This window comes from Oreochromis aureus, linkage group 22 (assembly GCF_013358895.1).
Source record: "Oreochromis aureus strain Israel breed Guangdong linkage group 22, ZZ_aureus, whole genome shotgun sequence".
NCBI lineage: Eukaryota > Metazoa > Chordata > Actinopteri > Cichliformes > Cichlidae > Oreochromis > Oreochromis aureus.
Window position 1 is genome coordinate 35,576,844 of NC_052962.1, and position 25,161 is coordinate 35,602,004.

Sequence of the window (25,161 nt, forward strand, 5' to 3'; positions counted from 1 at the left end):
TGACTTACTGGAAACACAGTTTTAAATTAAGCATAACATTTCATTGGTTTTGTTTGCCATGTTGTTGATCATTAAGGTTTCTGATGACAATATCAGTCTTAATTCTATTTTAACTGAACAGGTTACACTGCAACAGACTGACAACCTGTCCAGGCTGTACCTGCCTCATGGCCCTGAATTGGATAAGCAGAAAAGAATGGATGGAATAGGATTGATGAACAGATGAAGCAACTGTTGTTGAATTGAGTTTGTATTTCATTCCAGGTTTAAAGGATATCACAGCACTGAAACTGCACATTTAAATGTATTAAATGTCCATCACTGTCTCAGGGGATTTTCCCATTTTAATGCCTTCAGACCTCAGTGCTGACTTTGATACAGCAGATGATGGTATCTGATAGGTTTGTAGCTTGAACCTATTCGCTGGAACGTTGAAGGTAATGTAATTACACAACAAGCAAGACACGAGTAGGCAACATTCTTTATGTTTCACGTGCACGGGAGAGAACTGGACAGGCGCCTGTTCCTTCGCTTGACCCCAGTTGCTCTCGTCCCGCCTCCCGTAACACTGCTCTTTTATTGTGGTTACATGAATATGCATAGGTTCATTAACATATGACCTCTTATATAGGTATGCATGTGAACAAAGAATACCGTGTGTGTGTGTGTGTGTGTGTGTGTGTAGAATGTGACTCCCCAAAGCTGGTGCCAGGAGTCTAGCGGTCCATCTAAACAAAAGGCTCTTACACTCAAACAGATATACGTATGTTTGCTATACCATATATCAGCAGGAGAAGATACGACCTCTCCTAGGAGGTGTGTGATCTATGCCAGAACACTCTGAAGAGGAGTGAACACACTCCCCTCTTCATGCTACACAGAGTTGTTACAGACTATTAAGGATCAAACCTCCTATCACTACACAATCAATTATATACTTCTAAGCATATATGAGTAAATATTTCTAAGCATAAATGGCAATAAACAATACAAATCTAACATTTCCCCCCTTTTGACAATTATGCTAGAAAAGTCCCCAGTTATGATCACCTCATGCCTGACAGTGTCAATGCAACCATTTTTATACTCAGCATATGTAAACGTACACAGTTTGACAAATGTATTAGCAGTTATCCAAGTTCTCATTAATCTCATTCAATGGTAACCTGCATCCTACAAGCAAACAAATAAATTGTCAATGGTCAAAAGAGAAATTAACATTTTCAAAAACACTCCAGCTTGGTGGTGCTCCTCCGCAAGACATGTAAATCACACGTCTCTCTACAGGGTGGTTTCAAGTTCTGTAGGACGTCATAAATGTGTCTTCCAGTTGTTTCCATCACTGTCCATAGAACCAGAGTCCAAATGTATGTAGAATAGACATTCAAACATACCAGTTGAGTTTGCCGTTTGTCAACATGGGTCTCAGCTATCGTGAAAGCTGCAGACCTCTTCAGCACTCTAGTTTTATGGCCTCTGCCAACCCCCATCACCTCACTTCAGGCCTCCGTCCTGTGGGGGATATTTATGACTCCTCCATTGTCCATCCTCTGCAGGAAAACCCTCTGTGGAAAGGGTGTTGGATCCAGTTATCTTACTGCTGTTATGGTCCCAGCAGTCTTCAGAGTGTCATCGTATGCACAGTATAGTGACACAGCATTAGGTGATGTTCAAAGGAAACTGCTGTCATCACCACCATCGCTTCTGGCTCCTGTGCTTTTCACAGAATCATGATGCCATCCTTGGACTCTGCCTGCGTTGTCACTTTTGGAGCTTGGCACGCTCCCCTCATCCTTCAGGTGCCCGTCTGTCGTCCACAATCTCCTCCGTTGGCCTCTGGAAAGCCCCCTTGGCACAGCTCTCATTCCAACGCAGCTTCATGGTCCTTGCTGTGGCTCCGAAATCTGATCCCATGGTGGGCCCCAAAAAGCTCGACCTTTGACCTCAACCACTGCCTGGACTGTCAGCTATGCCTGGAATGGGTTGCTTCTCACTGGGCCTCAGAAGATTTCTCAGGAGATTCCTTTCAGCAACACTCTGACCTGTATTTCCTTGCTAGGAGGAAAAACTTCTATTTGGAAAGCATGTCAATCATCATCAACCCACATTCTTTAGTTCAGTGAGCTTCATTTATGGACCATCAAAGCCTCATCTGAACACAGATGCACCACTTGCATAGGTTTAATACCTGCTGACTAACTGTTAATCACACAAAAATCATAAAAACATAGTTTAGAAAACATAGAAAACATAGTTTCATGTAACTCTGTAATTCTGGACCCCTCCTCTTGACGCATGGACACTCCCATGAGTCAACTCATCAAACCTAGATTCCTGTCTTAAAGAAAAAGGTTAGCTAGATCATGACCCAGGCAACATCAGGGCATCTCCTCCTCTGGAGCAGCTCCGCCCCGGACCTATAACCCTGCAGTAAAAGATGTTAGTGTGGTTTGCATAATAAGTTTGCTTCACATCTGGCTCCGCCTGGAGCCATCATACACACCATCATGGCCTGGAAAACAAGATCTGGAAGTGAAATCAAACTTCACACTTATAAACAATTGTATTATAAGAGTAATAAAGCACTCAGCATCAGCAGGACAAGTATCATGTGCAGGTTTTCTCAAATCAGTAAACTACAATTATCGGCATAATTTGCTTCAGACATGGATCATCCCATGTACTCAGTTAACATTAATGTAATCGGTGACGTCCCTTAAGCAAAGTCACTCCATGTATTTAACACTAGGAGCTCAGTAGTGGCCAGCTAATGAGCCCCATATCAAACTATTCCACAAACACTGCATCTCTTATTTGCTTTCTCATGTTACTTGTCCGTCTCTGCTGAATCCTCTACATGCACTCTTAGAAAAACAAACACTAGCAACACACATGGACAATCCTGGAGGTCAGGCACAAATTGACAGGGTCCAGAGGTGCTATAAAAATACCATAAAGTTAGCCATCCATAGCTGTGGAAAGAAGTGACACTAGTTTCAACACAGGGAATGTCTCACATGTTATTCACGTCGTCAAAGTAACCTTCACATTTTCCCAACAACACAGTGTAACAGCATCACCAACTCATAACCTGTAAACACAGTTTTCTTCACACATAAACCCAGAAATCCTGTAGTAGAAAAACATCTACCAGCTGTCCTGGTATAAATCACATGATCAAATCACATGAAGAACTGTAATGCTGTAGAAATGTTAGCGCTGCGCAGGTGTATACACACTTTCTCACAGTCACCTCTGTGAGCAACACAAGGTAGTGAATAACACCCCTGGTAGATGCACAGACACAGAAAGTGGCATTTAAAAGGTTAAATCATCACGCAACCTCGAATGTTGCTGTCATCTTTCTGCTCCTGTAAAAAGAAACACACATAGATTCATCTGCACCTTTGTCAGGTGGGGGTTAACTTCACACAGTGATGTCAGTCAGTCTGTCAGCTTCTGTCCGCTTTTACCAGTCAGTCAATTTTATTTTCTCTCACTCATTCATTCATTCGTTCTTTGCTGATAGTGGAACCTATTGTCGCCTTTAGTTTCCACTCTTAGCAAAATGACGTCATTTCAAAAGAAAAGAATTTAGACTGGATTTTCTCGTTGAATCCTTTTGGACTGGAACTTATTTTCTAATTGTCCCAGATAAGTGACTTTCTCCTGAGCCCATTTTAATGTGGAGAAACTCACTTGCAACAATTTTCTCGACGACGTGTCGTATAGCGCTTCAGTTCTAATCGTGCAGATCTGCTCCAAACGAGATCATCAAACAAAACTTTCAGTGCACTGTGAAAGTATTAAAATAAAAAGGCCTTGTTCAGTCATGACACATGCTCCTCATCTCAGGAGGGTAAATCATACCATTAGCATGGTTTATCAAACCATCATACTAATTGGCAGGCTCAACTTCACAACAAAAGAAAAATCATCAGCTAGATAAACTCCAAACCAACCATCAGCCGCACAACACACAACATAAGCCTCATGTCTCATTAGCTATGAATTTTAATCCCCAGGACTGTACTTTTTACTCATTTAGGCCACAGATTTTATTTAGTTTTCCTTTTTTCCCCTTCATCATAAAACATGTGACATGTTGTCATGCATTTCGCAAAAGAAGTTTGTTCTCATGTATTCAGAGTTGTGTATCTGGATGCAGGATTCACTCGCACATCACAACAGGAAACTCAGTGTTTTAGAGTCTCCACTCCAACAAACTCCAACACGTCTCATTCACTCGTACTAGAATTCAATCACCTTTCATTAATCTAAGAACCATCAACCAATTTGCATATCAGCTATTAACCCACTAAGATGACAGGACAACAGAAATGCATGTTCAAAATATTATCACAAAAATAGAATTTCCCTCATACAGTAAATTACTTGTGCTGCATCAATCAGGCAGAAAGCATCTCCCAATTTACTATATTAACAACTAAATTTATTGTCTGATCACTGGTTGGTCAAACCAGAATCCTTTTTTCCCCACAAAAGTTAAACTGTTGTCCTGCAACCTAGAGAGTTAACTGTCAGCATTGGATAAATTCAGCATTTGATAACAAGCGTCTGTTAAATTTACACTATTTTAACACTGATGAGAGATAACAAGCTGATTTTCATTGCATGTGTGTTTGTGTTATTAGGCAGGTTTAATCAATGTCTGTGGAGCTGCATCTCCAGCAGGGCATGTTCTTAAAGCTGCCTTTCCTACACACTTCTCTGCCATTAATTGATCATCATTTTCAACTAATGTGCTATGAGTCCACTGATCTTTGCATCACTTCTCATCACACTAAGTGACTTGGACAAGATGATAAACAGACTCACATGCTTAAGATGTTGTCTACTCTTCATGAGCTCTCTTGTGTTTGTGTTAGTAGGGTTAATGCATGTTCTGCTTGTGTGTGTGATTTTGTATATGTTTCTTTTTGCAGTGGTTCAGAGTCCTTCACAATTTTCCACTTAAGCGGTCAGTTTTCTTTTCCCCAGGTTTGCTAACCCAAATTTGGATTTCCCACATTAAACAACAGCACTCTCTGTGTTGTCACCTACTCACTCTGTTGTCCTCTCCCACTTCAACAGTCCAATAGCCGGCAGTTCTTCTTCAGCTTTGTCCTGTGTCCCACTGTCTCTTCTTGCCATTTTCTCCAAAGGTGGCAAGTGTCAAACTCCAACAGTCTCCTCAGTTCTCCCCAGACGTTCTTTTCACAAGCACAGTGAATTTGCAGCTTGCTGGAAACACAGTGTCATTCATCCAATCAGTCAGGATGATGGTTTTTCTCTTCTTCTGTGATGCTGTTTGTCCACATTGCTGCTGCTTGCTGGGTCTCTTTGCTCAGGACTTTGCTGCTGTCTCTTTATCTGCCATGTTATTGCTCTTTGGAACTGCATTCCTTGTCTTCAGGGAGGAGTGAGAGCTCGCTTGCGAGGTCGAGGGACACATGGTGCTGTACATAAGTTAGCCAGAAATTGCAGAAATTGGCCTGAATGTTTCCAATGATGTCAAACTATAACTTTATTCTGACTGCTGCATGTGGAAAACTGATCTAGGTCTGCTTTTCATCTGAAAGTGACAAAACTAAGACATTTTCATTATTATCATCACTGTGTAACCAACACACAGAACTCTCTGTTTTTTGAAATCTCCTTTCTTAAAAGCAGAAAATGAGATTGTAGTTGTTCTTGGCTAATAGACACAAAACCTTTTTCCTATGATTTTTCATCTACAATGTAGATTCTGTCTCTTTTTTACTCTTTCTTTCTTTACACTAGATGGTGACCTGCAGAATCACCGCTCTCACAATTTGTGACAATTACGTTTACACAACGCACACACACTGCGACGACACACACTGCGACGTCAGGCACATTCACACTCACTTTTTTCATCTGCATAAATAAATCATATGGCTGATGATATGTGCCATGGTGATCCATAAGTATGATCACAAGTTTATTTAATTATTTTTCAACCCAACAAAACAAATAAACAAAAACATGATGCTGATGCTATGAACACTCTACACACATGAATCAAGATCCAGGAAAACTGCTGCGCATCTGAAAGAAGAAGCTGAACTCACGGATACGCTACATACTCGAGTTATCATAGTTCTCTTCCCCTTTCTTTGATGAGTTCTCAGCCAGCTCCTGATCTGATAATGTGTAGCTTGCTCATCAGCCCAGAAGAGACAGCAACGCAACCTCACACAGTGGTTGCGTGCTTTGCCCACAGTGGCAAAGACTTACATTTTCATATTCAACTCAGCTTCTCCATCATGTAGTTTTCAGCTGTTTCACACAGGGTTCAGCATATTAGTTGTTTTCATAGCTGTGCTCTATATCTCAACAATGGCTCATAATGGGATGGCAGTCTTTCAAACAGGTCAAGTGCCTCTATGCATGTAATTAGGTAAAATATTTGCCTATTTTACTTAATCTCATATGTCATTGTACTGAATTTGAGCAACCTTAAGCTTAATGCAGATTACTTTTAACAACTGGTTAAAGTAATGGTCTGGAGCACAGGCTGTTGTTGATTAGGGCAATCTAAAGAATCATCTAAAACATTTTGTGTCAGCACGGGGTGGGGGAAAGCCATTCACCAGAGCATATCTTAACTGCTGCTGATGTGGGCTGGCCTTCTCCACACGCTCTTCAAGGCTGCTGTTTTCCTGAAAACTTCTAACATTTGAGATTCTCCCGTGACTAGTTTACGCTCATGACAGTTATGAGAATATAAATACCTCGCACTGTTGGGAGTAAATTCTTGCAAAAATGTGTTGTCTCCCTGTGAGGCAGTCTTACTTGCTCGGGAACCCATGATAACAACAACCGTGTCACAGACCATGCCTGCTCCGCAGCATTCACACAACAACAACACAAAATAGGCCTATTGTCCAGCACAGTCTGGACTCCGCGGAACTTCTCAACGCCTCACAAAGTGGCGGAGAACTCAACGCCTCACAAAGTGGCGGAGGACTCACTACAGTACCTCACAAAGTGATCTGTACCTATCACTAGCAAACTTCTCAATGCCTCACAAAGTGGCGGAGAACAACACAACCACACGGTTATAGAGTCGGGCTCTTTGAACTTACTCGGTGTTGCTTAGCGTGTAATATCAGCCTCGGATCCCGCCGATCGTCATTCGTCGAGGAGAGAAAACGGACAGCTCATCCACCGGCCCGATGACAAATTCTCACGTCTCTCCTCGGTGAATGCCGACTCCAGGGATCCGGCGTCGAAGGACCAATTAATGATAGGTTTGTAGCTTGAACCTATTCGCTGGAACGTTGAAGGTAATGTAATTACACAACAAGCAAGACACGAGTAGGCAACATTCTTTATGTTTCACGTGCACGGGAGAGAACTGGACAGGCGCCGTTCCTTCGCTTGACCCCAGTTGCTCTCGTCCGCTCTCCCGTAACACTGCTCTTTTATTGTGGTTACATGAATATGCATAGGTTCATTAACATATGACCTCTTATATAGGTATGCATGTGAACAAAGAATACCGTGTGTGTGTGTGTGTGTGTGTGTGTGTGTGTAGAATGTGACTCCCCAAAGCTGGTGCCAGGAGTCTAGCGGTCCATCTAAACAAAAGGCTCTTACACTCAAACAGATATACGTATGTTTGCTATACCATATATCAGCAGGAGAAGATACGACCTCTCCTAGGAGGTGTGTGATCTATGCCAGAACACTCTGAAGAGGAGTGAACACACTCCCCTCTTCATGCTACACAGAGTTGTTACAGACTATTAAGGATCAAACCTCCTATCACTACACAATCAATTATATACTTCTAAGCATATATGAGTAAATATTTCTAAGCATAAATGGCAATAAACAATACAAATCTAACAGTATCCTGGTATCCTTCTCTCTTATTTGGTGCATATTATTGGCAGTAGGAACCATACAGGGAACCACACTGTAATATGTGGTTAACAGACTTAGGTGAAAACATGCTGAGAAACTAGTACAACAGATACAACATGATTTCCTCCAATACCATCCACCTCAAACATATATTACAGTTTTATCTCAGTCGCTTTGGTGCAGTTCTCAAATCAGTGATGCTTTTCTCCAATCAAATGAGCCTTTCTCATTGTTTTTATACACACATACACACTGCTGTTGTTTCTACACTAATAAAGGGATTTGTTACTTTGTTGATCCACTTGAATCTCACAACTCTGAAACAGTTTTGTCACACAGAACTCCAGATCTGTCACTTTGCTGAATACTGTCCAACACTGCATTAGTGTTTCCACTCAAATTACTTCAAAGCAGTGAAATTGCTCTTCAATTATAATCAAATATGGACACATGTTCTCAGAAGACGTTTAAGTTGAAACATTTAGAAATGCATAATCTCAGTCTTGTGTCACACGTCCATGCCATGGCACTGCTACTGTAATTACACAACAACATATACTATATGCACTCACAGACCACTTTATTAGGTACACCTTGGTAGTACCGGGCTGGACCCCCTTTTGCCTTCTGAGCTGCCTGAATGCTTTGTAGCATAGATTCAACAAGTCAGAGATTTTGCCCCTTATTGACATAATAGCATCATATCGTTGCTGCAGATTTGCCAGCTGGACACCTCTTTCAACCACATCCCAAAAATGCTGTCTTGAACAGAGATCTGGTGACTGTGGAGATCATTGGAGTGCCGTGTTTTTGTTTTTTTTGTTCTTATATTGTATAATTTTGGTCACTCCATGTGAATTATAACTTCAGTTTCCTGTTCTTAGGTGACAGGCCCTGCAGTGCAGTCTTCTACTGCTGCAGCCCATCTGCTTCAAGGTCACATGTTGTGCTTGCAGAGATGCTCTTCCTGTTTGTATCAAGTGGTTGATTGAGTTACTGTTGTTACTGAGTTACTGTTGCCTTCCTATAAACTCAAAACTTTCAGACCATTCTCCTCTGGCCTTTGACATCAACGAGGTATTTTCACCTAGAAAACTACAGCTCACTGGATATTTTCTCTTTTTCAGACCATTCCCCATCAACCCTACAAATGGCTGTGTAAAGAAATCCCAGCAGATCAGCCTGTCTGGCATCAACAACCATGACACTTTTAATTATCTTTCTTAATGATGCTTGAGTTAATCTTCAGCAGGCTGTGTTCAACATGTCTACATGTGTAAATGCTATGAGTTGCTGACATGTGATTGGCTGATATTTGGATTAACAAGCAGTTTAACAGGGGAACTTAATAACCTAATAAACACATGCAGTATGACTTTACTGGACTAAACAGTAGTTGGTGCTATGGTCTCAGATTGTATACATTTTCTTTTCCTGACACATATAGTTTAATGAGTATTATTTTGCTTTTCTCCATTTCACCAGTTTTGTAAAGTAAAAAAAAAAACAAAAAAAAAATATCAGATTAGATTTTTGTTTCTGAAAACAGTTTTTAACTTTTCATTAGCTGTCACAGTCCGGGTGAGCTGCTGGTAAATTTCCACTAAGTCCATGTTCTGCTGTGTCTGCCCCTGGGCAGAGCTGTCATCTCCTCACATGGAGCCAATCTGGAGCAATCTGCTCAGGATATTTATGACCAGCGTTGCCGTCTCTTCACTGCTAGTTTGTCAACGTACCCACGGTGGTAACAGGCTACCATGCTTCATGCTCCTTGCCCAAGTCTATGAACTTTCCTCATTTTTCATGTGCTACAGCTCTCTGGTCACGCCACTGCTCAACTCTTCAGCTAAAATCGCCACTCGGACACTCGGCCATACTCACTGCAGTTTCATGCTCCGTCTCCTGGGAAGGATTTCAATATCACACCTGCTGCCCTCTTGCCACTGCTTCACACAGGATCCCTTGGAGCTCAGGTCAGCCCATCTTAACTCTATTCAGCTCACCTGGACCTTCACCTACTCCCCTCAAAGTACCACCAACTCCACCTGCAACACAAGCCATACTCCTCTTTAAAATTCATCCACACCTGGAGAAGTCTGTGAACCCACTAACCCCCTATCCTCTCCCTCTTGATCACCACGCCACCTTAGGCCACCACGCTACGTTTTCTTGTCAGGAATCCCACGCCAAGTATAACTCTGTGTTTTTGTGCCAAATAAAGATTTGTGTAAAGCAAACTCAACCGTCTCCACATGTGGTCCAGCACTTGAGTCCAGTTTTGTACAGGCCTTTGGCCCCTTGTGACTCTTTCCAAAGTCAGGAAGATTTTGAGAAAGTAAAAAAACAAACAAAAAAAAAAACAACAAACAAAAACCAATTTGTCTTAAAACGATGGTGAAAGTGTTTTATGAAGTGTCTTTTGCATAGATGAGTGTGTGTCATGAAAAATGCCTTACATATTTTGAGAACTGCATTAAGAGTGGTGAGAATGACGTTCCTGATGTAAGACGTTCACCAAAGCAACTGAGAAAAGCAGTGATGGGGAAACATTTACTGAAGTTCATTTAACTGTTCATGAATAAATGTAAGTGAAGTCTTTTGAAAAAGTGTGTGTGTGTGAAACATGTCAAAAGCAACACATTGAATCTTAATGTTTGCCAGGTAGAAGCCTTCAACCAACAGCACAGAGCACAGTCTTCTCTACCTGGAAGGAATTTTCAAAAATTCCTAGAAAAACTCATTTTTTAAAAATATGCCCGTATGTGAAGGCATTCTTAAAAAAATGCTGATACACTTTCCAGAACTTAATATTTTTGTGAAATTCAAAACATAACTAGAGAGAATCAGAATCAGAAGTATTTTTGAATTTTGTCATGGATCGCTGTGTGCAGGACTCATAGAGGCAAACGTGAAGTCAAAAGAGCTTTAATGCTGAACTCTAAAGCAGTGGTTCTTAACCTTGTTGGAGGTACCGAACCCCACCAGTTTCATATGCGCATTCACTGAACCCCTCTTTAGTGAAAAATAAAATACGAATTTTTTAAATTCAATTCAATTCAATTCAATTCAATTTTATTTATATAGCGCCAAATCACAACAAAAGTCGCCTCAAGGCGCTTCATAGGTACAGAGAAAAACCCAACAATCATATGACCCCCTATGAGCAAGCACTTTGGCGACAGTGGGAAGGAAAAACTCCCTTTTAACAGGAAGAAACCTCTGTCAGAACCAGGCTCACGGAGGGGCGGGGCCATCTGCTGCGACCGGTTGGGGTGAGAGAAGGAAGACAGGATAAAGACATGCTGTGGAAGAGAGACAGAGGTTAATAACAGATATGATTCAATGCAGAGAGGTCTATTAACACATACTGAGTGAGAAAGGTGATTGGAAAGGAAAAACTCAATGCATCATGGGAATCCCCGGCAGCCTACGTCCATAGCAGCACAACTAAGGTAGGATTCAGGGTCACCTGGTCCAGCCCTAACTATATGCTTTAGCAAAAAGGAAAGTTTTAAGCCTAATCTTGAAAGTAGAGATAGTGTCTGTCTCCCGAATCCAAACTGGAACCTGGTTCCACAGAATAGGGGCCTGAAAACTTAAGGCTCTCCTCCCATTCTACTTTTGAATTCAATTCTGGATTTAACAGAAAGCCAATGAAGGGAAGCCAATACAGGAGAAATATGCTCTCTCTTTCTAGTCCCTGTCAGGACTCTTGCTGCAGCATTTTGGATTAGCTCAAGGCTGTTCAGCGAGTTTTTAGGACATCCTGATAATAATGAATTACAGTAGTCCAGCCTGGAAGTAATAAATGCATGAACTAGTTTTTCAGCATCACTCTGAGACAGGATATTTCTAACTTTAGAGATGTTGCGCAAATGGAAGAAAGCAGTCTCACATATTTGTTTAGTATGTGCGTTGAAGGACATGTCCTGGTCAAAAATGACTCCAAGGTTCCTCACAGCATTACTGGAGGCCAAGGTAATGCCATCCAGAGTAAGAATCTGCTTAGATACCATATTTCTAAGATTTTCAGGGCCGAGTACAATAACCTCAGTTTTATCTGAATTAAGAAGCAGAAAGTTAGCGGCCATCCAGGTCTTTATGTCTTTAAGACATTCCTGCAGTTTAACTAATTGGTGTGTGTTACCTGGCTTCATGGATAGATAGAGCTGCGTGTCATCTGCATAGCAGTGAAAATTTATGCTATGTCTTCTAATGATGCTGCCTAGGGAAGCATGTATAATGTAAATAGAATTGGTCCTTGCACTGAACCCTGTGGAACACCATAATTGACCTTAGTGTGTGAAGAGGACTCTCCATTTACATGTACAAATTGGAGTCTATTAGATAGATATGATACAAACCACTGCAGTGCAGTACCTGTAATACCTACAGCATGTTCTAATCGCTCTAATAGGATATTATGGTCAACAGTATCGAACGCTGCACTAAGGTCTAGCAGGACAAGCACAGAGATGAGTCCACTGTCAGAGGCCATAAGAAGATCATTTGTAACCTTCACTAAAGCTGTTTCTGTGCTGTGATGAGCTCTGAAACCTGACTGAAACTCTTCAAATAAGCCATTCCTCTGCAGATGATCTGTTAGCTGTTTGACAACTACTCTTTCAAGGATTTTTGATATAAAAGGAAGGTTGGAGACATAGATGCACAAAATGAGCCATGCATGTCATGGCGGAGGCTCTGCCAAACCCCTGAGACCGACTAACCGAACCCCTAGGGTTCGATTGAACCCAGGTTAAGAACCACTGCTCTAAAGTAAAAAAAATGAAGATACAAAAATAAACTTTTGCACGCAGGCAGACAGAACACACAGCGTAAGATGAAGGTGAACCAACGTTAACTATGCGACAAAAGGGGAAAGGCAAACACAGGGCTTAAATACACAGTGGAGTAATCAGGGAATAGGAGACAGGAGGGAAGCACAGCTGGAAGACATTAGTGCTAACGAGGCAAGGGAAGCAAAACTAGACACACTGACCAAAGACACAGACCTTCAAAGTAAAACAGGAAATACACACTGACAGAACTCAGGGACACGATACTGACCGAGAACAGAAACCAAAACCAAAGAACTAGAACATCTTAACCCGAAAACATAATCAGAATAAACTAGAACATACGATCATAATAATAACAAGCACAAAACGCTGGGTCAAAATACCCAGGACCATGACAAATTTAGGCTGAGAATTAATTTCACTGTTTAGAGTTGTGAAAAAAGAAAGTGTCAGGTTTAAAGAGAACATGTGGAAAACTGTAAAATGTACATTCTGAAGTCATATTCTTTGAATATTGTTGTAATGGTTTTTATTTGTTTTAATTACACTTTTATAATATTATTACATTATGCAAACAGTGAATTATGTTGTTGAGTTTGTTTGTTTCAGAGTCAGAGAGCCGTGTCTCTCTACAGTCAGAGGTTTTTGTACGGCGGCTCAATGAGTTTGTATCACTGTGGTACACGTTCGGTGGAGGAACCAGACTGGATGTTGGAAGTAAGTCAGTCTTAGAACTTTTTTCTCTTTTCTTTAATTTCATTTAATAGGAAGGGCGAGGAAACTTTTAGTGTGAATCGATTCATTATTCTATAAATAAAGTTTGTCCTAAGAAACAAAGTCAGCTTTGGAAATTTTTATTCAGACATTCAGGACAATTTTTAATGAAAATCTGGGATGTTTCATAGTATTAATAATTATTTCTCCTTCTGATGATAAAGTTGTATTTTGAGGGCTTGTAGGTTTAGTTCAGTCTAACAGAGTCAGAGAGCCGTGTCTCTCTACAGTCAGAGGTTTTTGTACGGCGACTCAATGAGTTTGTATCACTGTGGTGGACTTTTGGTGGAGGAACCAGACTGGATGTTGGAAGTAAGTTAATTAAACTGTGTTTATTATTAAATATTTTATCATTTTATTTAATAATTATCTGTTAGACTGCTTAGATGAGAGAAAAGTATTTATTTAATTAAAATAATTTAGTTATTGATGTTTGTCTTGTTTACTGGACTAATTCAGATGAGCTCTGCAAGTTTCTCTTGTTTAATCTACATTTCTGTCATAGTAAAATATATGTAGACAAGAGTAAACTTCATCTTATGATTAGTTTGTAAATTTCCACCACATCAGCTGCTGTTTGGATGAGTTAAAGTTTGCTTTCTGATGTTTTTATCGTGTCAGATGTTTCAGATTTAGTTTGAAACCATGTGAGCTGTTCAATAACATTTCAAATCTATATGAATGAGTAGCTGCTCTGTGCTTGTGTCCACTCATTTCTTCAGTCATCCATGATTTAGACTTCTAATCATTTTAAAGCTAAACTTCTGCTGTAAATGTTTCCACATCTGCTTCTTTTATTTCCAGTGTAGTTTGAACATATTTCAGGTCAAACTGTGTGATGATTCTCTCTGTGCTGATATGCATGAGAGGTTTCTTAAAGGGAAGTGAAACAATGTGTGAGTGAATGACTGGTGGAGCAGAAAAAACACCTGACAGAAACTTCTTAACAGAGAAATTCAAATTGTGGTTCCTGTCCTCTAAGCTGATTGGTGTTTCCTAGGTGATACCCGCCCTGCCCTGAAGGTGCTGGGTCCCTCCAACAAGGAGCTGGAGAATGGGAAGGCCACGCTCATGTGTGTGGCCAACAAGGGCTTCCCCTCAGACTGGAGTCTGTCCTGGAAGACAAGCGACAGCAGTGGCAGCAGCAGCATCAGAGGGGAGGAGAGCAGGACTCCTGGAGTGCTGCAGAATGACGGCCTCTACAGCTGGAGCAGCACCCTGACGCTCACTGCAGACCAGTGGGGGAAGGTGGGCTCTGTGACCTGTGAGGCCACCCAGGGCTCCCAGACTCTGGTCTCAGAGATACTGAGGAGAGACCAGTGTTCCCAGTCCTGATGTCAATCACTGAGTCTTTCATGCTGTTTTTCTTCTGCGTCTTTGAGTCTTCTTCTTGGCAGTTTAAAAAAAATAACTCATCAAATAGTCTTGTATTTTTCCCATCTCATAATGACAAAAATCATAGCAACAATCTCCTCTAGTTTCATCCTTTTGTGTCTGTTGTAAAGCTGATATTTCAAACTTTTAAAAGAATAAAAATGTAACGAGAAAACATGTTCTTTGACTCTGTGAATTTAATGAATGCACATTCAAGAAAGAAAACATTTGTAAAATTTATTTAGCCAGAACACACCAAGTGCGATATATTAATATATTACACATTACACTGTAATATATCCTTTCACCTACATTTAATATTTTCTATAAGATGTTAAGCCAGTGTCATCCATAGATTATCTCTGTGCTCTTCATAATTTCAATTCTCAAAGCTGTTTTTTTCACCTGCATTTCATTCTGACAATGTACAAGAAAAAAAATCTGAATATTTCAAATTAAAGAGCAGCGTGTCATCTGTATGTTTCAGGAGAAATCATTTAAATGAAGTTTAAAGTTTAAGAAAGCTTCCGATCCAGTTCCACTAAAGCGACACCCTACAGACTGATGGCTGAAGCTAAATAAATTCAAGGTTCAAGGTTCTTTATTCGTCACATGCACAGTTATACAGGTATAAGTGAAATGTAGCCTGACACGCTCCTCGACTTGTGCAAAGGCGGGGGGTCGGGGGGCATTATATATAATATATACATTAGGTGAATGTGCAGTAGTAGGATGTATGCAGCAAGCAGGTGAATTCTGTACATTAAATAAATTAACATTCTCTGTTGTTTTGAAGGTAACTGTGAATGTGTGTGCTAATACTTCTTTTTACTGAATGTAAAAAAAAAAAACATGTAAAAGAATACAGCCATTACTGAATGCTCTAATTCATTGAGAGATTTAAATGCTAATCAAAAAAAAAAGTTGCAGGAGAAAGATGATCAACATCCAAACATTAGAGGATCATTTCTTTAACATGGAGAACAGATGGAAGAAGGTCAGTGCTGCTTGTTTCAGAGTTTCTCCATCATAGCAGAACATCATTGTGGTGAACCTGGCTGCATGCTGAAGCAAAGTTTTCACAGAGAGTCTCACCCTGAACAAGGAGCCCCAGGGTGGCCAGCAGTAGAGTCAGTGACATCATCACTGTGCTGCTGGTGTGTGAGTGGCTCTGAAAGGCCTGGACAGCCACTGATTAAATATCAGGAGAGTCCAGATATTTACTTTTGGGGAAGCTTTGCTGTGTGATGGTCGTCTTCCAGATGTGTGATGTGTGATATACCAGAGGTGTATATTTTATTGCATTTTTCAACTTTTGCTGATAATTTTTTTGAAGAAAAGTTATTGAATTTCTGTATGAAGAGTTTAAAGAGAGTTTAACAATAGAGTGTGTGTGTGTGTGTGTGTGTGTGTGTGTGTGTGTGTGTGTGTGTGTGTGTGTGTGTGTGTTGTGTGTATGAAAATAAAGAATTCTGGACTCTTGAGGATAAAAAACAAGTTCATGCTTGATGATAAAAACAACACATTCTAGGGTCTCATTAATAAATGTGAGGAAAACCAAAAACACTGCCTGAAATAAACCTGCATCATTTTCTATTCAAAAGGTTTAATGAATGTCTGAACTTTGCTTGAAATCATGTATGTGAAAGGTCATAGAGAGAGCAGCAGGGCGTGGCCTAAAATAGGGTGATGTAATGTCCTATGATGTGGACATGAAGGAGAGGAGGAGAGAGAAGAAGAACATATATAAAAACCCCATGCAGACAGAATAAGTAGTTCTGCCTCTAGTTTCCTGTGATGGGTAGAGAACATCTCTCTGTATGTTCACGCCTTCAGTGGAAGCAGGGTGGACATTCAGAGGACCAGCATTTAGAGCTGGGCGAGTCTCCTCAAGCCAGACTTCCTGTACTGGGGCCGACTGGTCGAATCTACATTGTAATGCAGCACGAGCGATGAGCCGTCATTGCAAGGGGACAATGCAACTGAAAATAAACTGGATCATAACCTTCATATTGATCAACATTCATGAGGTTCTTTGCACTGACTGTTTAAAGGTTCAATATTAGTGTTTAAAGGGTGTAATATTGAGGCTAATCATGTGTGGATACTTTCAGCTGGACTGTGATCTATAAAGAAATCTTTTTATTTTCTTTTTTAGGACAAAATATAAAACCTTACAGTCAATATGGACAAGAAATCAAAAAAAAATGTGTGACACTGTGTCCTGACTGAAAACTGAAAGGTTCGACTGTTTGTATTTTTGTTATCTGTATTTTTTGTATCTCTGTGTGTCTCTATAAGGTTTAGAGGTTTAGACAGTAAACAATATGTTCAATAATTATTAAACATACAGGAGGAAACTTTAGCTTCTTTATGATTCTGGTTGACACTGAGATTTTCTTTTCCATAAATATAAATATTATAAAAGGACATTTTGAGCGTCGTCTTATGTTTTTGTGTTGCTGACTGTGAAGGATCCTGATGCTGATCTTTGTCTTCATGTGTGTCATTTTTAAGTGTAGCTGAGACGTGTGTGAAGTTCAGGTGAAGACATGATGGCTGAACATTTTCTCATTAGGTGTCACAGCTCAGTTCATGTTGATATTTTTGGAAATGAGATAAAATGTGGGATCATGATGGGATAGAGATGGATGCTGAGAAACTGATGCAGAGAAACTTCAATCAATCATTCATTTTAAACATGTTTTAGTTTCACCTCAGTGTGTGTGTGTGTGTGTGTGTGTCCTCAGTGAACTGTATCAGTCTCTGCAGTATCTTCCAGCTGCAGCAGTCAGTTCAGTTTCTGTTCAGTCTGACTGAGGGAGGTTTTTGTACGACTGTTTTTCACTGTGTGAACACCCACTGACTGTTGATATAGTGTTCACTCTGACAGTAATAAACTGCTGCATCTTCAGCCTGGACTCCACTGATGGTCAGAGTGAAGTCAGAGTTTGATCCACTGCCTGTAAAACGATCTGGAATCCCTGATTCTCGACTGCTAGCACGGTAAATGAGCAGTTTAGGTACTCCTCCATCTTTCTGTTGGTACCAGGCTAAACGGTTAGAGTTATAAACATTCTGACTGGTCCTACACTTGATGCTCACAGTTCCTCCCACAGCAGAGCTCTCTGCTCCAGGCTGAGTCACTGTGATCTGTCCTCTGGACTCTGAGGATACAGAGACAAAAACATAAAGCAGCTTCATGGTTTTGTGGGCTTCATTTCAGACGGACAGATGTTGATAGAGGAGAGGAGTTTGATTCTCTGGACTTTACCTGTGAAGCAGCAGCAGAGGAGAGTCCAGATGAGGACGCAGATCAAAGTCATGTTTTTGATGAGGAGGATTTCTGTGGCTTCTGTTGTGATGAAGGACAGCTGTCAGTCATCCAGTGTTCAACTCTCAGGACTATAAACTCTCCCAGAGCACTGGAGCATGGTGCTGCTGATGCAAAGTGCCTCTCTATGGAAATGATCTGACTCCAACAGTCATTGACTTTTCTTGTTTGTTTGTTTTATGATGTTGTCTTTATTTGTATTTCATGTTTATGATTATGTGCGTGAGAAATACAAATAAGCAGTTCATGCCAAATTGTTGATCAGTATCTTCATCTGTATATTAGTTTGTATTATATTAGGTGAAGGTAATTATGATGTACAAAGCTGAGGTACAAACTTCATGGCCAAGCATTTTCTCATTTCCTCTAACAACTCTTGATCTTGATATTGTTGGTCAGATAAAAATGTGGGGAACATAATAGCATGTAGATCTGTCTCTCTTATTAAGGTTTTCAGACAGTAAACATTCGTTCTATAAAAAGATTCTGATTCCATCGGTCAGCTCTCTGACAGCACTTCCGTTCTGCACATCTCTAGATCCTTCCTCAGGTTTGTTTGTACAGCAGGATGTTCTTCCTTAATGTAGCAGTAATATAAAGGACAGCTGTCTTCAACATAACATACTGTTTCCCTCTCACTTATTCCTGATTAAATAAATATTTCATGGCATCTTGATAAAGAACATAAGATTGATTTCTACCAGTGAAAAAGGTGAAACTCTAAAAGCAGAGAAAACATTTTAGACACATTTCTAACAAAGATGATTTTAATTGTGTCTTTTAGAACTGAAGAAGCTTCTCGGATGAGAGGTGAAAGATCTTCAAGAAACTATTTTAAAACACACCAGAAGATTTATTTTGAATTCATGTTTTTGAAACTCCATCTGCTGAAGAAAATCATAAGTTTTGACTGAAGTCTTCACACCTCTACAATGTTTTGTCAGCTTCTGTTTTCAAGGTCAAACTGAAACAATTGTTGCATTTTTTCAGTGATTTTCTTTACTGTTCAGCAGTGTTGGGCAAGTTACTTTGAAAAAGTAATTAATTATAGTTACCAGTTACTATTTCAAAAAAGTAACTGAGTTACTAGATTCTAAAAGTAATTAATTACTTGAAAAGTAACTATTGCGTTACTTTAAAAAAAGGTTTAACCCTCTGGGGTCCAGGGTATAATTGGCCATTTTTGACTACTTTTGATTTTCCCTCCACATTTTACCTTTAAAAGAGATCCTTTGGCTCTCGGCGAAGGCGGTCGCACTTTTCTCCTCTCCTCTCCCTTATCTTCCCTGCTTAGCTTCTAATGTCCTTGTCTTGTCTCGTGTTTTTACTTTTCCCTGGAACACTCTCTCACAGTCTGTTTTCTAAAACCTAAAAGAGAATTATGGATTTGATCAACTGGTCTCTGAATGCTATTGACACCCTCTTCTTAACGAGAAGTCTGGGCTTGGGAGAGCCCGAGTGCCCTAGAGGTACTTTCCCTGCCGGATACACGATGGATGGGTGGCAGAAATGGAGGATCGTGTGCCTAGCAGGACTGTCGATCGAGGACGCTGAAGATATCTACCTATTCGGAACCATGATAACAGGGTTCTTGCTGATCGGAGCTGGCTTGGCCCTGGCTTATCGAAGAATAAAGAAAGCGGAACCGGCTGTTCAAACCCCCACAAGGCTGCCCGCTGGGATTGAAACGATGGGACGAGGCGTGACTTCTCAGAATGGGCTCACTGAGTGCAGCATGGATAAGATCTTGGAGAAGCTTGCGGGTGGATTACATCATGGAGAAGTTCACTCAGAATAACACCAGCCAGACACTACAAACACGCTAAACGTCACATCTCAAAACTCTCTTTCTTCGGTCTGTCTGTCTGTCTCTCTCTCTCTCTCTCTGTCACTCCTAAAACTTCCTCCTCTTCCTAAACAACCAAATGTCATGTTGCCATATCATTTTCTGATTGGTCGACATGTTTTTTTTGTTTTGTTTTGGTTTTGGGGGGGTTTTTTGCTCATCAGCAGAGAGTGCTTGCTAGCGCTGTCTTTAGACAGTAAACGTGACGAAAGTATTGAGGAAAAACGCCGCGTATATATTGTTTATCATGATTCTGTTTTTACGTGGCCTATCAACACAATTTATAAACTGGTATATATCACCTTGTTGCTTTGTCCTCTTTAAGTGGTCATGTGATTGGCTTACCACGACTACTTTATTCTTCCTCAGTCAAACAGCAGCACTCATGCGATTGTTTTGCCCCCTTAGCTCCAGGTGTTGTGCCAAAAAGTCATCGTCTGCTAGAAAGTGATTGCCGTCCGCGGGAGCGTGGGCAGCTGCTTAAAGCTGTAGTGTCCAGATTACTTACAGCTACTTCCGTGCAGCTGATATAAGGTGCGGTAAGCTGAGACAGTTTCAACCGTCTGTTTGCTGAAAAATAGTAACGGACCGCACTGCATTTTCTTGTCAGTAACAGTAACGGCGTTGTAACGATAGAAATAGTAATTAGTTAGATTACTTGTTACTGAAAAAAGTAACGCCGTTACTTGTAATGCTGTTATTCCCATCACTGCTGTTCAGAGAGTGTGTGACTGTCACAGTCCTGGGTCGGTTCGACCCAGCATTTTGAGTTTCTCATGTTTTGGTTGGATTTTGTATTTTTGGTTATTTTCTTGATTTCTTGTCTGGCTGTGACGATGATGAATATTAATAAGTATGTTCCAGCTTATTCTGGTTTAGGTTTAGTTCTGCCTGTGTAAAGTCCGTGTTTTCTTAGTCTGCGTCTTTGTGTATTGCTTCCTGTTTTATTTTGAAGGGTTATGTTTTATGTCAGTGTGTCTAACTTCGCTCCTCCTGTCTTGTTAGCCCTATCTCTCCCAGCTGTGTCTCCCTCCTGTTTTCCATTGCATGATTACTCCCCTGTGTATATAAGCCCTGTGTTTCCTTTGTTCTCTGTCGCATCATTAACGTCTGCTCACTCTCTGATTTCGCTGTGTGTTCTGTTGCCTGTTTTGCCTGCCTGTTAGTTTACTTTCCCCTCAGATTAGTTAGCCTTCTGTTCAGTCTGCAACCCGTAATAAAACTGTTTATTTTGAGTTCAACTTTGCATGAGCTAGTCCTGCACTTTGGTTCCTTCCTCCCTGCCTGCCTGCACACAGCCATGACAGTGATTTCTTATGCTTTGGTAGTTTAAAAGTATAATAATTACATAAATATGTACAAGAGGTTTAATATAGAGCCCAATTCATGTCTCCTTTTATTACTATAGTATTGTTTTTTCTTCAATCATGACAGTTTTTACATTTGCAGTAATATTTTAGATTAGTTTGGGGTAAATGTTTATCATGAAGATATGTTGATTATTATTATTTAGTCCAGCTGAGAGACTGTATAACAAATACAAAGATGTCTGTTATTGTCTGTTTCAGTGCAAAGATGAAGTCAGACACAGAAACTGTGACACACTGGGTTGTTTGACTTGTTGGCCAATCAGACAGGATGGTCAGTGTCAGGGTCGTTACTAAAAAGAGTACAACATAAGCCTGAGGCTACAGTCCCACACACTGACGTAAATCCCTGTCCTAATAAAGATGTACATATGATCTTTCTTTTAATATTAAGATAACACGATTTGTTCCCAGTGATCACTAATGTCATGAAACAGTTCAGTCTTGAGCTGAGTGATCTCTTCCAGGATGACAGGAAGCACTAGAGACCAATGAATGTTTGAATGAGAATAAAAATGATGTGATTCTCGTGTTTTCTACAGTCACCTGAGCTCGACACAGTTGAACATCTCTGGGAGATTTTGGAGCGATGTGTTAGACAGAGGTCTCTACATGTTTTTGGAGAATGGCCTTCATCCCTCCAGCAGAGTTCACAGTCTTAGTCTTGCTGTTCAACGGTGGCTCAATACCATTGTATGTTTGTGTCCTTTGTCAATATATATGCATCTTTGTATGGAGTGGATCTGCCAGTTTATCAGAGGATCAAACACAAATATATCTGATTTTTCTATATTTATGAATATAGTCTCTATTAATGTAGGGAATCAACGAAGTCTTAATTTACACTTAAATTTAATTAAGATTTAAATTTCCTTAAATTGGATCCACTGTGTTATTCTCAGATTTTGATATCAGAAAAAGTCCCAAGACATCAAAGTCAAAAGTTTTATTATTCCAAATAAATTATTTATTATTTAAATGTGATGCACTGTAATATTTTCAGTTTTCACATCAGCTGAAAAAATGATACAAACAGTGAATTATTTTGTTGAGTTTGTTTGTTTCAGAGTCAGAGAGCCGTGTCTCTCTACAGTCAGAGGTTTTTGTACGGTGGCTCAATGAGTTTGTATCACTGTGGTACACGTTCGGTGGAGGAACCAGACTGGATGTTGGAAGTAAGTTAGTCTTAGAGCCATTTTTAAAATGTATTTTTCTTTTCTTCCATTTCATTTAATATGAAAGGCTAGGAAACTTTTTGTGTAAATTTTCAAATATTTGAAGAATGGATAATTTTTGTGTCATTGTTAAATGTGAACGTTCATTGTGTTTATCTGTGTATTTACATGTGTATTATTTACTTTGTATGATCGATGATGGTCGTCCTCCAGATGTCTGATGTGTGATGAATCAAAGGTGCATATTTTATTGTATTTTTCAACTTTTGCTGCTAAATAAGATGAAGCTAAATTATTGAGTTTTAGTGTGAAAAGTCTGAGTTTAAAGGTTGTTTAAGAATAGTGTGTGTGTGTGTGTGTGTGTGTGTCCTCAGTGAACCATGTCAGTCTCTGCAGTATCTTCCAGCCCTTTGTGTCATTTAATCACAATTAAATCCTCTGCCTGGACTCCTGGGGTAACTCTTAACTGTGCACACATTTAGGATTTTCATGTCAAATCTCTAGTTCTCTCTCTTGTTATTCAATTTTATTCATTTATTTCATCATTGTAATTCATTGTACACTTCTGTACGCATCCTTACATCATTGAACTTTTTCAGCCATACAGCCACAGCAGGTCCCTGAGGTCTTGTGATCAGGGCCTGCTTACTGTACATCATACCAGGCTGAAAACTAAATGAGACAGAGCTTTTACGACAGTGACCCCAGACTCTGAGATCCGTGGAACCAGTGGTCTCTTTCACTCACCACCGGAGTTTGCTCAGTAACTTTAGGGTGGCGACGGCGTGAGCGTCGTTTTCGCCGAGAAGGGGGAGGAGACGAGCCAGGCCGCGAATCCTCCAGCGGACCGGGCTGAACGTCCTCCGGCTCTTCATACCGGAGCGGCAGCTCCGGGCGGATGCGTACGGTGGAGACGAGGAAGTCCTGGATGTGGGGGTGTAGCGCACCGAATAGCCATGGGAGTCCGGACACCATCCTCTGTAAACGGATGGCTATGGTCTCCCGATATTCTTCACCTGGCAGCGCTGCCCACTCCTGATAGTGATACTCCACCGTGTAAATTAAATCCTCGCGGAGTTCAGCGGAGGGATTGTGAGCTGCTGGGTCCATCGTCTGGTCGCTTCGTACTGTCATGGACTCGCTGTGTGGAGGCAGATGAGGACCCAAACGCAAAAACTCACGGAGACAGGAACTGAACTCAAAATCACTGCTTTATTGCAGGCTTTACAACGAAACAGAACTAAACTGGGAATGCTAACAGAAGACCGAGGGAACACGGGAAGGTACACAGGTTCGGGAAAGAGACATTGACGAAGCGACACTGAACTGAGAGAGACATGCACATAAATACACAGAGGGTTAACGAGGGAAGTGGGGACACACGGGGAACACAGCTGACACAGATAATCGTAACAAGACATGGCAGGAGAAACGCGACACTGACGGGAGACTGTCAAAGTAAAACAGGAAGTACAGAGGTGCAGACAGGAGGAGAGAGAGACAGGAGAGCACGGGGAAAGCACAGGCGTAGCGGGCTGGGGAGACATGGAATGAAACACAAGGAGGGGAAACGAGGGCTCACAGATACACAGAGGAGCACACAGGGGGTAACCAAAATAAGGGACATCTTAACAGAACCTAGGAACCACGGCATAATGAAAGAACACAGTACAAAACACATGAAAACTAAGAATACTGGGCCAACGTGGCCCAGGACCATGACACTTTGTGATGCTTGTTTTGAAAGGTGCTATCAGCCAAATGGATCAGCCAATTCAGAATCAGAATCAGAATCAGCTTTATTTGTCACAAGCAGGTTGCCCTGCAGTGAGATGGGACCTCCCCCCCCTTACACATATTACACAGACATCACATGGGGTTACAAGTCGGAGATCGGTAGCATTACAGAAAAGAACACTGAAATGTACACAACAACGGGACGGTACAAGAGGAAAAAAAGAGACCTCCTCTCATGCTGTGCTTCCATGGCAGGACAGCACGAGAGCAGGAAACAAAAAAACTCCTCTGCACAAAAAAAGCACATGAATGGCCACAGCACAACATTATGAAAGACATGACAAGCCACAGGGTTGGGTAGGGGGATATCATAACACAATAAACACAATGTGCACATCTGATCTGGGACTGCTGCAACCTTTCGACTGCGCCGCCAGTTGACCCGATGTCCACATCATGGGGGAGGTAAGCATCGAAGACGTTGGGAGGGGAGGGGAGGGGGGATCAGTGAGTGCTTATCAGTGTAAGTGTATGTGTCTGCGTGTCCATAGTTCAGCAGAGACACTGTCCTTCGCCCTATCAGGCTAAGTAAACAGTCCTCCAGCCAATCCAGGTGGCCTTGGGATGGGAAGAATAGTCAATTAGTCACAATATTGCGAGTGTTAACATTTTATATAGAAAAGATTGAAATGAGTAAACAATATGGAAAAATTAAAATAAAGGTTGTGCAATTTTACTAGAGAATGCTTCATATCAGCTGTTACAATTACACAGGGAGTAAATCAAAAAAAAAAAAAAAAAAGTTAGCCTGGTAGGTAGAGTGCTGACCCCATGATCGTGAGGTCAAATCCACCGAACA

General features: G+C 40.8%; 2 gene segments (V, D, J or C); one reads left to right on the forward strand and one right to left on the reverse strand.

Moving 5' to 3' along the window:
* The first annotated feature begins 13,264 nt into the window (after positions 1-13,264).
* Positions 13,265-15,021, forward strand: LOC120435633. The segment is given in 2 exon segments: positions 13,265-13,412; positions 14,470-15,021. Coding segments are annotated over 2 exon segments (468 nt in total).
* Positions 15,022-17,687: 2,666 nt separating this feature from the next.
* LOC120435559 lies at positions 17,688-18,169 on the reverse strand. The segment is given in 2 exon segments: positions 17,688-18,010; positions 18,118-18,169. Coding segments are annotated over 2 exon segments (375 nt in total).
* Positions 18,170-25,161: the final 6,992 nt, after the last annotated feature.